We start from the raw sequence: 14,354 nt of genomic DNA, 5'->3' as shown, positions 1-14,354 counted from the left end.
CAATTAAATAGTCCTGAGATGGCATGTTGGATGTTGTTGGGGCCAGTAATGGTGTTGTCCGGGTGTATGTGGCAGCAAAGTTGGCATCTGGGTTTATTGCAGGCTCTGGTACCAGTGTCCATGTTAAGTCTGGTGGTTGTATTATTGTGGGTAAGGAGTTGTTTAAGATTGGGTGGCTGTCTGTAGGCAATGAAAGGTCTTCCTCCCAGAGCTTGAGAAAGGGAGCTGTCATTGTCCAGTTGCAACCACCTATCAGCCCATCACCCATTCCCATCACCCCCACCCTCTGAATATACACAAGGGTCTGGTTACTTCTGTTTCAGTGTATCTGATGAAGTGTGCATGCACACGAAAGCTCATTCCAAAATAAAAACTTAGTTGGTCTTTAAGGTGCTACTGAAGGATTTTTTATTTTATTTTGTTTCGACTCAGACCAACACGGCTACCTAGCTGTATCCATTAATTTCAGTGAGTCAAAACTCATTGGGCTCTGTAGATCAGGTCTGCTTGAACTACTAATTCTTCTGAGAGTGCTTATGTGCTGGTCCCTAGGGTTACCCAAGAGGTGCAGTCAAAGTCCGGTCCGTGGCTCAAAGGTTCAGGGTTGAGACAGTCCGAAGCAGCCGAAGCTGGGAGCAGAGCAGGGCAGGGCGTCAGGTGAGGTCAGGAACAGGTATGTAGGTTGGGAAGTAGGGCAGGTAAGAAGTGCGGGCAGGAAAGGCAGCCAAACGCTTTGCCAAACGCTCTGGGGCTTTCCCTCCACCCGCCCCACAGCCAGCCGGCTAGAAGGGACATCTCCCTTCTCCCTTGCTGGCTGTGGGGCGGGTGGAGGGAAAGACAACTTTCCCTCCACCTGCCCCTGCCGATCGCGGAGGGGGAGGAGGGGATCGGAACAGCCCGATTTCAGGCTGATCTTGGCGCCCCCTCGCCCCTGCCGATCGCGGAGGGGGAGGAGGGGGGTTGGAGCAGCCCGATTTCGGGCTGATCCTGGCGCCCCCTCGCCCCTGAACGCCCATGGCTTTCCTTGCCCCACTGTGGCCCCTCCCCCGTGCCTTGGCCCCGCCCCTTGCCCCTTGCCCCCCCTAATTTTGATTCTGGCTACGTCCCTGTTTGGAATGGCAAACAGCAGAGACGTTTTTATGATATAGAGTAAAAGGTGGGCTGGGCAAGGTAACTGTTAGCTGGATTTGTAGCTTCTCCACTGTCCAAATCAAATCCAAAGAGTGCTGGGAAAAAGTGACTGGTGGGGTGCCACAGAGTTTTGTCCTGAAGCCGTTGTTGTTCAACATATTTATAACCATCTGGCCTAGCGGGCGGAGCCCACGCTCACCAGCCCTTCTGAAGAGGCTCCTCATGAGGCCGGAAGAACATGGCTTGGCTATGCGGTGGGAGGGCCGCTCCCTGCGAGGTCCTTTCCTCCTGGCCTAGGGGGCGAGGCCCAGACTCAGCCAGCCCTAGACAGAGGCTCCTCATGAGGCCGGAGGAACATCGCCCAGCTAATGTTTGTTTGTTTGATTGATTTTAATATGCTGTATTAAAAATATAAAGTGGTATATAAATTAAAAATAAATATAAGAAAGAAAGAAAGGACCTGGACAGAGGAATTGAGGGGATGCTAATCAACTCTGCAGATGATAGCAAACAGGAAGGGTTAGTCAGTGAGTCAACAGTGTGGTGCAGCGGGGGGGGGGACGGGGGACAGGACTACTGCTATTCTAGGCTGCATCAACAGAAGTATAATGTCATCTTCAAATATCTAAAGGAATGTCACATGGAAGAGGGAACAAGGAGATTCTGGCTAAACATCAGGAAGAACTTTCTGACAAAGCTGTCCGACAGTAAAACAAATTCCAACAAAAGGTGGTGGACTCTCCCATTTACCCCACTCTAACACAGAGCAACTTCCTTTGTTCTGCTAGTTTAGGGTTGCCATACGTCCAAAATTTTCCGGACATATTCGGAATACTGCAGTCGGAAGCAGTGTCCATGTGGAAATCACACACACATACAAAAAAACTGGGAAAATCCAGACATACATGGCAACTCACGTCAGCACTGTCATTCCCTCCCCCCCCCCCCCCGCTCAAAAACTTCAAAAATAAACCAAAAAACCACTTCTTGAGCTACACAACTTTTCTGTCCGGATTGTCACTGTTTGAAATATAGCTCAACAATGGAATCCTCCATTAGATTTTAACAGGGTTGTAGAATGTGGGTGGGGGCTCCTGGGGTATTGGCTCTAGACACATTTTTCTGTGGGGTGCTGCTCTGCTCTGCCCTGCCCTGCCCAGCCCTGTGCCAGTTTGCAAGGCTGGGATCTGATCTCAATGATTTGCCAGGCGGAACACTGTGACGGAAACCAGAGCGCACAGAAACGCTGTTTACCTTCCCTCCGCAGTGGTACCCATACTTGCACTGGTGTGCTTTTGAACTGCTATGTTGGCAGGAGCTGGGATAGAGCAATGGGAGCTCACCCCGTCATGTGGATTTGAGGCACAGTGGTTTAGACCAAAGTGCCGCCCGCATATGAGAGGACATACCTATTTTCAAGAGAGAAATGTTGGAGGGTATGGAACAGGACATCCCCAGGGCTCTTTTTTCAGCCGGAACGCACTGGGACTCAGTTCCAGCACCTCTCAGTTGGGCATCATTGCCATTCTAAGAGAACAAGGGAGATGTTCATGGTGACTTCTGGCACCTCTTTTTCTAGAAAAATAGCACTGGGCATCCTCATTTTCATCAGATAAATGTTGGAGGGTATGGTGAAATTATGATTGAGGGTGGTTAAAAAAAGAAATAGTGGTACTGATAAGTCACTCCTTCTGATCCTCCAACTGGGACAAGGGTCTAATCTCAGATGCGCAGAATCGATCTGCGCAGCTTGCGCAGAATCGCTCTATTGGCGCTTTGCGCACGTGCAAAAGCGTGCCTTCAGGGAGCTTCAGGTTGTGCATTTTCGGGGTGCGCACCGCACCGAACCCAGAAGTACCGGAACGGGTGACTTCCGGGTTTCCGTGCTTTCCGCATGCGCAGAAGCACTGAATTGCGACCCATGCATTGTGAACCCTGTGGGTTGTGAACGTGCCTCCCGCACGGATCACGTTCGCAACCGGAGCATCCACTGTAGTACCAAAATAATAGTGTAAATATGACCAGTACACCATGTCAACTTCTAACTACAGTATCATAATATTTATTTACTACAGTGAAGCCTTACATCTATTTGTTACACCTGCCTCTCATAAAAACAAAAATGAAATACCCATGACTGAAGAATTTTTTTTTAATGTGGAATAGGAAGGGGAAAATGTAAAGGAAAAGACTTCTTTACTAGAAGCTTCTAGATCAGGAAGTTCTGCCTAAAACGCGGAGGCTGAGTCACAATCCCTTCAGAGAAAATGTCTGTACTTAGCCTGAGAAAAGCTGAGCTATGGAACTCCTTGCCACAAGGAAATGTGACAAAAAAAAACCAAAAACAAATTCAAAAGTTGTATAAATATGGGTGGGAAATGATGTCCGTAACTGCCCGTTGATTTTGTTAAACCTCGCTTCCATCTGCCACCATTTGCCCTGCACCACCATCTTGTTGGGCCTCAGTATTTTTCAGTCATCTCAAGTGGGCTCTGTTCCCTCATCTTTTCAGCCACTTGGGTCTGTCGTTCAATTTCAGTGAAACTCTGGCTGCTCACTTTTTGAGCTCCAAGATCCTTTTTGGCCCCCAGCCCTTTCTTTGTAGCACCTGGCTTCTTCTTTCCAATGAGTGAAGGTTTTATTTCAAGAGGCCCTTTAGGAGAAGTGCTCAGCAGGTCGATAGATGGACCCTGGTCAGGCTGCTGAGCTTCATTCTTCTCAGGAGACTTTGCTGTTCTCTCCAATTCTAGTGAAGGCTCCACTGTGCTCTGGCCTGTTTCAGCGACATCCCAGGTATTACAAGCCCTGTGTATGTTCCAAGAAGAAATCGGCATCACTCTTTTCTGGGGAGTAGCCTGGAGTTCCACTCAGCCCATCAAACAGGAGATCATTCCCATAGTTGGCCATCGCAGCAGCTGCCAGCTGCCGGATCTTCTCCCGGTACATCTGGGCTAATATACTTGGCACTGGCATCTGTGGTGCTGCAACCATACTGGCGGGAAAAGGCAGTCACATTGGCATTGCTACCCACTTGCTGAAACCAGCCCCAGTTGAAATCAAGCTCTGTGGACCGGTGAACCCCAGAGCAGTCAATGCAGAGAAACACTCCATAGGTGATGCTGGCCCAGCTCGGGTTATTCACACCAGTTAGTCGTCATATTCACTCCACATTTCTGGGGTATAGCCATTGGGCAGGGCTAGGGAGGGATTTTGGGGGGGAGGGGGCAGGTTCAAGGTGGGTATTTTAGAGGGAGGGCTCAGAGGGCAAGGGGGCAGGGCATGGGGTCGTTTAAGGGAGGGACGGGGCACATGGGAAGGTATGAGGGAGGGAGGGGGCAGGTTAAGAGAGGTATTAAGGGGGGGAGGGGACAGAGCTGGGATGGGGGCAGGGGTCTCTTGAAGGGAAATGAAGGGTTTCTTGAAGGGAGGGCTCAGGGGGCAAGGGGACATGGAAAGGGGGTGTTTCAGGGGGTGACGGGGCAAGGTGAGGGAGGAGGGAAGGGGTGGAGGGGGCAAATTGAGGGAGGGTGGATTAAGCGGTGGTGGGGGCAAGGTGAGGGAGGAGGGAAGGGGTGGAGGGGGCTGAAGGGAGAGGGAGCAGAGGAGTGGGATGATGTCATCAATTTCCTGTGAAAACAGAACAAAGAAAAAACAGAACAAAGAAAATTGGAGATATGAAAGAATCATTTCGTACAAAGATTACCATAATAAAGGACAAAAGTGGAAAGGACCGCAGAATACAAGAATACACAGAGCAATTATACCAGAAAGATATGGAGGTCTCGTACACCCCAGGTAGTGTGGTTGCTGACCCAGCCTGGTGTCTGCTGCCTGGCTGGGCCGCTGCTTGCCTGAGCCTGGTGTCTGCTGCCTGGCTGGGCCGCTGCTTGCCTGAGCCTGGTGGCTGCTGCCTGCCTGAGCCTGGTGGCTGCCGCCTGCCTGGGCCGCTGCCTGCCTGACCCTGGTGGCTGCCGCCTGCCTGGGCCGCTGCTTGCCTGAGCCTGGTGTCTGCTGCCTGGCTGGGCCGCTGCTTGCCTGAGCCTGGTGTCTGCTGCCTGGCTGGGCCGCTGCTTGCCTGAGCCTGGTGGCTGCTGCCTGCCTGGGCCGCTGCTTGCCTGAGCCTGGTGGCTGCTGCCTGCCTGAGCCTGGTGGCTGCCGCCTGCCTGGGCCGCTGCCTGCCTGACCCTGGTGGCTGCCGCCTGCCTGGGCCGCTGCTTGCCTGAGCCTGGTGTCTGCTGCCTGGCTGGGCCGCTGCTTGCCTGAGCCTGGTGTCTGCTGCCTGGCTGGGCCGCTGCTTGCCTGAGCCTGGTGGCTGCTGCCTGCCTGAGCCTGGTGGCTGCCGCCTGCCTGGGCCGCTGCCTGCCTGACCCTGGTGGCTGCTGCCTGGCTGGGCCGCTGCTTGCCTGAGCCTGGTGTCTGCTGCCTGCCTGGGACGCTGCTTGCCTGAGCCTGGTGGCTGCTGCCTGCCTGGGACGCTGCCTGCCTGAGCCTGGTGTCTGCTGCCTGGCTGGGCCACTGCCTGCCTGAGCCTGGTGTCTGCTGCCTGGCCGGGCCTCTGCTTGCCTGAGCCTGGTGGCTGCTGCCTGACTGGGCCACTGCATGCCTGAGCCTGGTGTCTGCCGCCTGCCTGAGCCTGGTGTCTGCTGCCTGGCTGGGCCTCTGCTTGCCTGAGCCTGGTGACTGCTGCCTGCCTGGGCCGCTGCCTGCCTGAGCCTGGTGTCTGCCGCCTGGCTAGGCCGCTGCCTGCCTGAGCCTGGTGTCTGCCGCCTGGCTGGGCCGCTGCTTGCCTGAGCCTGGTGGCTGCTTGAGCCTGGTGACTGCTGCCTGCCTGGGCCGCTGCCTGCCTGAGCCTGGTGGCTGCTGCCTGCCTGGGCCGCTACCTGCCTGAGCCGTTGCCTGCCTGAGCCTGGTGGCTGCTACCTGCCTGGGCCACTGCCTGCTTGAGCCTGGTGACTGCTGCCTGCCTGGGCCGCTGCCTGCCTGAGCCTGGTGTCTGCCGCCTGGCTAGGCCGCTGCCTGCCTGAGCCTGGTGTCTGCCGCCTGGCTGGGCCGCTGCTTGCCTGAGCCTGGTGGCTGCTTGAGCCTGGTGACTGCTGCCTGCCTGGGCCGCTGCCTGCCTGAGCCTGGTGGCTGCTGCCTGCCTGGGCCGCTACCTGCCTGAGCCGTTGCCTGCCTGAGCCTGGTGGCTGCTACCTGCCTGGGCCACTGCCTGCTTGAGCCTGGTGACTGCTGCCTGCCTGGGCCGCTGCCTGCCTGAGCCTGGTGTCTGCTGCCTGCCTGGGCCGCTGCTTGCCTGAGCCTGGTGTCTGCTGCCTGCCTGGGCCGCTGCCTGCCTGAGCCTGGTGGCTGCTGCCTGCCTGGACCTCTGCTTGCCTGAGCCTGGTGACTGCTGCCTGCCTGGGCCTCTGCCTTCCTGAGCCTGGTGGCTGCTGCCTGGCTGTGCCACTGCCTGCCTGAGCCTGGTGTCTGCTGCCTGGCTAGGCCTCTGCCTGCCTGAGCCTGGTGGCTGCTGCCTGGCTGGGCCACTGCCTGCCTGAGCCTGGTGTCTGCTGCCTGCCTGGGCCTCTGCCTTCCTGAGCCTGGTGGCTGCTGCCTGGCTGTGCCACTGCCTGCCTGAGCCTGGTGTCTGCTGCCTGGCTGGGCCACTGCCTGCCTGAGCCTGGTGTCTGCTGCCTGGCTGGGCCACTGCCTGTCTGAGCCTGGTGTCTGCTGCCTGGCTGGGCCACTGCCTGTCTGAGCCTGGTGTCTGCTGCCTGGCTGGGCCACTGCCTGCCTGAGCCTGGTGGCTGCTGCCTGCCCTGCTGCCTGGAGTTCAGAGCGCCCTTCCTCCCGTCCCGTCGGATCAAGAAGGAAGGTAAGGTAAGTACCTTCCGCCTGATCTTCTCTTCCTCCCCTTTACAGGACCTCTTTTTGCAGCAATGAAGGGAGTGAAAACAGGAAATGCCTACAGATCATTCTGGCTCCCTTTCTTTTAAATCAACCCCCCCCCCCCCATCCCCGAGAAGGACCTAGTTTCAGTCCAAGGAAGGAAACTGGTGATAAAGAAACCTTTGGCAACTAAACAACTTGACTTCTTCTCCTGCATTGGGGAGTGGGCTATTGGGCTCAGAGAAGATCTCTTTCCGGGATAGGAATGCCGCAATTGGCTTTTTCTGTGTTTGAGAGGCAGGGGAGACACCCTCCTGACCTCACTCCAACCCCCCAATTCCAGTTTAAATACTTGTTCGCAATAGCCCCCTTTTCCCCCATGGGCTTGTTAAAAATTCGTTTGTATGGATCACCTTGTTGGTTCAGATCATGGGAAGGCAAGCTAAGGCCCGGGGGCCGGATCCGGCCCAATCGTCTTCTCAATCCGGCCCGCGGACGGTCCGGGAATTGGTGTGTTTCTATACCTGAGTAGAATGTGTGCTTTTATTTTAAATGCATCTCTGGGTTATTTGTGGGTCATAGGAATTCGTTCATTTCCCCCCACCCAAATATAGTCCGGCCCCCGACAAGGTCTGAGGGACAGTGGACTGGCCCCCTGCTGGAAAAGTTTGCTGACCTCTGATCAAGATCCTTGCTGCGTTAGCCCTAGAAAAGGTTTTCAATCACCAAAATCCTTACATTTGTCAATAACACCAAAGAAACCCCTTAAAATAACATAATCAAAATTCTTCCTATCATGTTCTTTGCAATTCTAATCCAGTCTTTCAAGACTCACACTCCTTTGAGGGCTTCCTGATGGCAAACGACTCTGAGGGAAGACTCTGGATCTCCGAGCAGAGACAGCCCTGGATCTCTGGGCACGACGTCGGCTACGTGAGCGAGAATATCTCCTTCCTCTGGACCGTGAAGTGCTTCTTCTCTGACGACCATAGCGATGACAGTCATAAGCATAATGGTCTTTCTCGCCATCCTCATAACATCTATTATTGGGATCAAATGGCCGGCGTGCTGGGGGTCTATCATGGCGAAACTCCACTCTAACCCTAGAGCCACAGATCACTCTTCCATCTAGCCTACGAACTGCAAGTTCAGCATCGTTTGGGTCTTCAAAGTCAACAAACGCAAATCCCGGAGGATTTCGCGCAATCCATACTTTATGTAATGGTCCGTAGTAGCTGAAAGCTCTCTCAAGTTCACCTTTACCAGCACCAGCTCCTAGATTACCAACATATACTTTGGTTTCTCCACCGTAACGGCTAAAAAGCGACATCTTCAGGGTGGAAAGCCCAACTGTCTTCCAACAGCTTTGCTTCTAAAGCATCGCATCGGAATTCTCTGGCGTCTCCAGGGACACCGGAACCCAGGCATTGTGACACACATGGCTGCAAATCCCAGGCAACCAAATGGGGATCCTTCAATTTGTGGGTCAAAGTAAACCTCTCCAGCGGTCTGTTTAACTTTGGCCCACAAGGCCATTTTCCCACCGTCACACTCACCTGGTCCATGGGAGATGATGAATTGGGCAGGAGTTTTTGATCCCTCTTCAGTTAGCTGCATAGACTCAGTATCCAGTCACTGTGTGCTTTCTCCAACTCCACTGATTCCCTCATAGATTTGGGGGCATTTGGGGACAGCACTCCACTGGTTTCTCTTCCTCGGCCTTCATTGGTTCGTTAGTTGAAATGTCGATTTGCTCAGAGCTCCCCACTCCACCCCCTTTTAAATTCTTTCCCCCCTGGATGCAAAAGGACAGAAAGGGGGGGGGGGCTATCTCAACAAGAAGTCCCATTCCTTCCAAATGGAAGCAAAACAACCACCCCAGTTCCAAGGCTTTCTGTGCATACTAGTGGAACCAAAGCCTTTTGCTTCCACCCCTGGCAATCCCCCAGAATGGCTCCTTTATGCCCTCACTGCTAGCTGGGCAGCCAGAACAAGAAGCCCTCTACCTTCAAGAGAGGGTCTCTATAGCAGGTGTCCCTCTTTGCAGGTCAACGTCCCTCTCCTGATAGGCTGGAGGAACCAGATGCTTCCTATTTTAAGGCCTGCCCTATTCTTCCGACTGTAAATTGTTCTAACTTATTTCAAGGCTGCATTTTTATATTGTTGTAACCTCCCCTCGGACCACATGGTGAAGGAAATAAATTTAACAAACCTTGCCAAAATATACAAGTCAAAATCCATTCTTTGTTGAAAATATAAGGAGGCAGAGGGTACTGTGATGCACTCATGGTGGGGCTGCAGAAGAGTTAAAAATTTGGGGCTTGCATTCATGAGGAATTCAAAAAGATGCTCAAAATCTCTATAGAGAAAACCCCCAGAGGCTTATTTATTGAGTATACTGGGCAAGGATATACCACAAGACAGGAAAACACTATTTTTATAGGCTACTGCCGCAGCAAGGCTCCTACTACAGTGGTACCTCTGGTTAAGAACTTAATTCGTTCTGGATGTCTGTTCTTAACCTGAAATCTATCTTGATTCAAAATGGCATCCAACTGTACACCACCATCTGCTTGAAATTTGGTATAAATGCATGCTGAAATTTATTAATAATTGGCTACTTATTGTATCAACTTTTCCCACTTGAGTTGGAAAAAGCAATTGCTTGCACTAAATGGAGACTTTGGGATTTAAATCTGCAAAATTCATCAATCTTGGCAAGTGGTGTTTGTTCACTGTTAAATCTCGGCCTACCCTGCAACACAGGGTCAGTTATCAGCCCCCTGAGTGCCTGATAACATTAAATATCCCTGTACAGTCTCTCTGGCTAGGCTAAGTGCATTCCCACCTGCAGTTATGAAAGGCTGTTTTACAAGCTACGGTGGCACTTGAGAACCCGTCCCTGGGGGTGTGGTACAGTGGAAACAATGAGCCATGTTCTTTTATCTTGCAATTTTTATAGTTATAAAATCTAAATTTTATTGTTGCAACTTTTTCTTTATTTTGGGGAAAACTTATTGTTTTTATGGGTGATACCAGTCTTAGTCATATTCAGAGCAGATCCACAGAAATCAACTGATTTAACTGGATGCCACACTATGTTTCTGCCTCATTGGCAGATTTTAATATCAGGTCTACAGCAACTGCAGCCAAGTTTCTTACTGTGAGCATTAAAACAATGTCACAGATATTAATATGAGTTGCTCTGAGTATTTCTTATTTATTAAATATGCTTGTGCCACCTATACTAAAGCTTTTAGACCATTTGAAACAAAGAAAATGGGAAATACTGTACAATAAATACAATTTGTTATAAGTGCAATTACATGACAGCACCAATAACCCCCCTCCACAAAACAAAGCTATACAGAAGAAGCTTCCCCATTGAAAATTTCACCCCCAAAACAATATTAAAAGCTGTAAGCAGGAGGAAGATGTTAACTCTAAAAGCCTAAAAACGGTGCCACTTCAAAATCTAATAAAACTGATGAAATCTGTTAAAAAGTCTGGGAAAAGATACTGTAAATGTGTTTGTGTCTGGTGTCAGAGGTTCTTGCGACTACTCTAGAGTAACGACGCTCCGCATGCTTGTCTTTCAGCATTTTTTATTTAGTGCAGGCTATTTACAGTGAGCTGGGTATGTACAACATGTCTGCTCAGTCCGATGCAGAATCCGGCACTGAACCGCCCCTTGATTTCCTCCAACATAAGAGTCTCGGGACAGTAAACCTCCTTCTCCTACGTAATTCCGGAACCGTAGGAAAGGGTCTACGCTCCATGTTTTCCTTCTCCCCCCTTTCCCCCTCTCTCTCTTCCTCCTTCCTGTGTCGCAGGGGCTCTCCGTGCTGAGAGAGCCCTGGCCCTCTCTCTCCATTTCCTGACTGCTCTCCTCAGCTTCCTCGCTGCCATTGGTGCTTGGGGAGGAGCTGCTTCTAATGAGAGGGGGAGGGATTCTATACTCTTTCCCCCTTACACCCGGTGTCAAAGACAGTGAGTTTCCCCAGGAAAAGTGATCCATAAGGTAGGGGGGCAACCACTGAAATCACCCCAGATTGGAAGGTGCCCTAGATTGTTTTAAGGTTCAGGGATGGTAATAATAATAATAATAATAATAATAATAATAATAATAATAATAATAATAATAATAATAATATATTTATACCCCGCCCATCTGGCTGGGTTCCCCCAGCCACTCTGGGCGGCTTCCAACAAAACATTAAAATACAGAAATCAAACATTAAAAGCTTCCCTAAACAGGGCTGCCTTGAGATGCCTTCTAAAGGTCTGGTCATTGTTGTTCTCTTTGACCTCTGGTGGGAGGGCATTCCACAGGGTGGGCGCCACTACCGAGAAGGCCCTCTGCCTGGTTCCCTGTAACTTGGCTTCTCGTAGCGAGGGAACTGCCAGAAGACCCTCGGCGCTGGACCTCAGTGTCCAGGCAGAACGATGGGGGTGGAGACGCTCCTTCAGGTATACTGGGAAGAAGCATTCCTTCAGGTACTGTGGAATCCACACTCTGTAAGACTTTATAGGTTAATACTCAACATCTTGAATTAGGTTTAGAAATGGACTGGCAGCCAGTGCAAGATAGTAAGGATCTGTATAATAGCCAGGATGCCTGGTCCTCCTAAGTAACCTCACTGCTGAATTCTAAACCAGTTGATGTTTCTGGACAGTGTTTAAGGGCAGTCCCACATATAATATATTACGGCAGTGATGGCGAACCTATGACACGTGTGTCAGACGTGACACGCAGAGCCCTCACTGCTGGCACACGTTGTTGTTGTTGTTGTTGTTGTTGTTGTTGTTGTTGTTGTTGTTGTTGTTGTCGTCCCCCCAATTTGTTCTCCCACTCCTCCTCGGATCCTTTTGTTGTTGTTGTTCCTGGTAGCCAGAGATTGTGTTCAGCGATTAGTCTGTTTTTCAATTTGCTGAACTAGTGGATGTTTCTGATTGGGTGCAACAGGTTCGTTTTTTAACCCTTTCTGTGCTGTTTTTATTTGGCACTTTTTAACCCTTTTCTGTGCTTTTTTGGGGGGCGCTTTGGCAGACTATGTCAATGCTGCGTGTTAGTTCCAGCGAAGGTATTATTCATCATTTATTTCTGTTCTCTTTTCCCCCAAAAAAGCGTAGCAACTTTTGCGCCCCCCCCCCCAAGCTCCAAAACTTCGGTCAGCAGCTCTCCCCAAAAAGCACAACAACTCTGGGCACTTTGTGATAAATAAGGGGCTTTTGGTTTGGTTTGGTTTGGTTAAATAATTAGTTTTTGATTTATTAAATACAGTTATATATTACAATTACACATTTTTGTTATTTAAACTATAAATATTGCAAAATTATGTTTTTTCTCTCGAAGTGACACACCACCCAAGTTACACTTGGTTTTTAGGCGAATTTTGACACACCAAGCTCAAAAGGTTGCCCATCACTGTGTTACGGTAATCTAGCAAAGCATAGATCACTTATACAAGGTTATTCCCAGCCAGATAGAGGGTCACACCTGAACCACCTGTCTAAGCTGGTGAAACACACGGAGGCCTGCAGAGGCAAAGGTGGATCTAGAAAGACCCCAAGCTCCAAACCTTCAAGAGGTGTGGAAGCCCCTCCAGAACTGATTGAACACCACTTAACCACACCAAGCAACCACTCACAAACAGTGTATCTGTCTTGTCTGGATTTCGCCTGAGTTTGTTGGCTCTCACCCGGTCCATTACCATGTGGAAGTACCTGTCCCCCCCATCGACCCCTGCACCTGATGAAGATGAAAATAAGAAATACCGCTGTATATCATCAGTACGCTGATGACAATGTTCTCCTAAACTCCAGATAACCCACTCAGTGGTTTCATGTAGCTATTAAATAGCATGAACCCAGCCTATGTGACTAAACCCAAACTGCACAACACCACCTTCTGGGACCAACCATCCAGGTGGGAATGGAAGAACTACACAGCAGTGCTTTGAATAGCCATTCTAGAGGAGTAGTAGTAATTTTATTATTTATTTTATTTTATTTTATTTTATTTTATTTTAACACACATAAAAACATAATGAAACATCAAAAACTTCCCAATTCAGGGCTGCCTTCAGATGTCTCTAAAAGTCGTATAATGCCTTGGTCAATTGTATGAAAAACCAATAGGGTTTGTGCCAACTATTAAGATAACCCATAAGCATCTGGATCAGAAATCAGATCAGAATATCAATGTGGTATAATACAATATTCAGTTGCTACAATGCCCTCTTCGGGAAGTGTTCCAACTATGACAATTACCGGTATTTAATATCTGCATCACCAATTACAGTACCCCAACATCCTGCCTATTGCAAAAAAACTATATCCTGAACGAGTCCTTTCACGTGTGTAGAGCCCAAGGTCGTGACTTCCTCAGGAGACTTAAGCCTACACCAGGTGTGAACAATTTTTGGGAACTTGGAAGCTGGTCTCCAATGAAAAATTTGAAAGAACTTGGTGTGGGCTTTGCCACCAAGAAGTTGGCGAGTGTTGCCGAGCCCAATGTGACCATCAATTGCAATGGCGAGGTTATAACCCACAAAGCAGAGAGTAGTTTAAAGAGCACAAGAGATTTCCTTCAGACCTGGGGGGAGAGTTTGATACGGTCACAGCAGATGACAGGAAAGTACAGGTAAAGACTGTTGTGACGTTAGACAATGAGACACTCAATCAGTTGCAAAAATAGGATGGCAAAAAGACCACAATAAAAAGAAAATTGCAGAAGGAAAGCTGGTTGTGAAATGAACGGCGTTATCTGCACCAGAATATATGAGAAAGCATGAAGACAGACTCCTTCCTCTGTGCAATTAATGGGACACAAAATCAGGAGAGTTAGCTTGTTTTCGGGAGCAGAACCCCACAAGGCCGTTGCTTGCTTTCTCCAAAGAACTGAGACATTATCGATAGACCCATTCCAAAGAACCTTTATACAGCATCTAACCTAAAAGTATTGTGACTCTTCAATAAAGGGCTTAATGGAGAGTGAGAAAACTTGGATAGTGCCAATGTTGCGATGCAGAGAATGAAATGTACAAGATGTACAACAACAGACAAGATGTACTGGTTATGACTACTGAAGTTGCCCAATACATTTAACCTCTATAACTCCAAAACATTGTCCAAGAGAAGCATACAAATGCAAAGCAAAACAAACGAAAACAAAGTCACTGCAAATTATCTCTGGATCTACTATAGAAAAACAGGCCTGGGGAATTTGCATAGAGAAAAACAACAACATTTGCTTCAATTTAACAGTGTTGTGGGTCCAGCTGGAAGAGCTGATTTTCAAAACGGCATTCTTTTAATAACAAAGAAAAGGTATGCCGGAAACGAAAGAATGC

At 49.7% G+C, this 14,354-nt stretch overlaps 1 protein-coding gene and 1 pseudogene across 1 annotated transcript; one reads left to right on the top strand and one right to left on the bottom strand.

Moving 5' to 3' along the window:
* Window positions 1–7,810: 7,810 nt before the first annotated feature.
* Window positions 7,811–8,329, bottom strand: LOC132592687 (serine/arginine-rich splicing factor 7-like). The gene is made up of 2 exons (XM_060279143.1): window positions 7,901–8,329; window positions 7,811–7,867 (listed from the first exon to the last, which is right to left on the bottom strand). The coding sequence occupies exons 1-2, from the start codon at window positions 8,327–8,329 to the stop codon at window positions 7,811–7,813; spliced, it is 486 nt and encodes a 161-aa protein (XP_060135126.1).
* Window positions 8,330–12,863: 4,534 nt separating this feature from the next.
* Window positions 12,864–13,796, top strand: LOC118083528 (fatty acid-binding protein, adipocyte-like; annotated as a pseudogene).
* The last annotated feature ends 558 nt before the right edge of the window (window positions 13,797–14,354 follow it).

Source organism: Zootoca vivipara, chromosome 9, assembly GCF_963506605.1.
Source record: "Zootoca vivipara chromosome 9, rZooViv1.1, whole genome shotgun sequence".
Classification (NCBI taxonomy): domain Eukaryota; kingdom Metazoa; phylum Chordata; class Lepidosauria; order Squamata; family Lacertidae; genus Zootoca; species Zootoca vivipara.
This window is presented reverse-complemented; position numbering and strand designations above follow the sequence as displayed.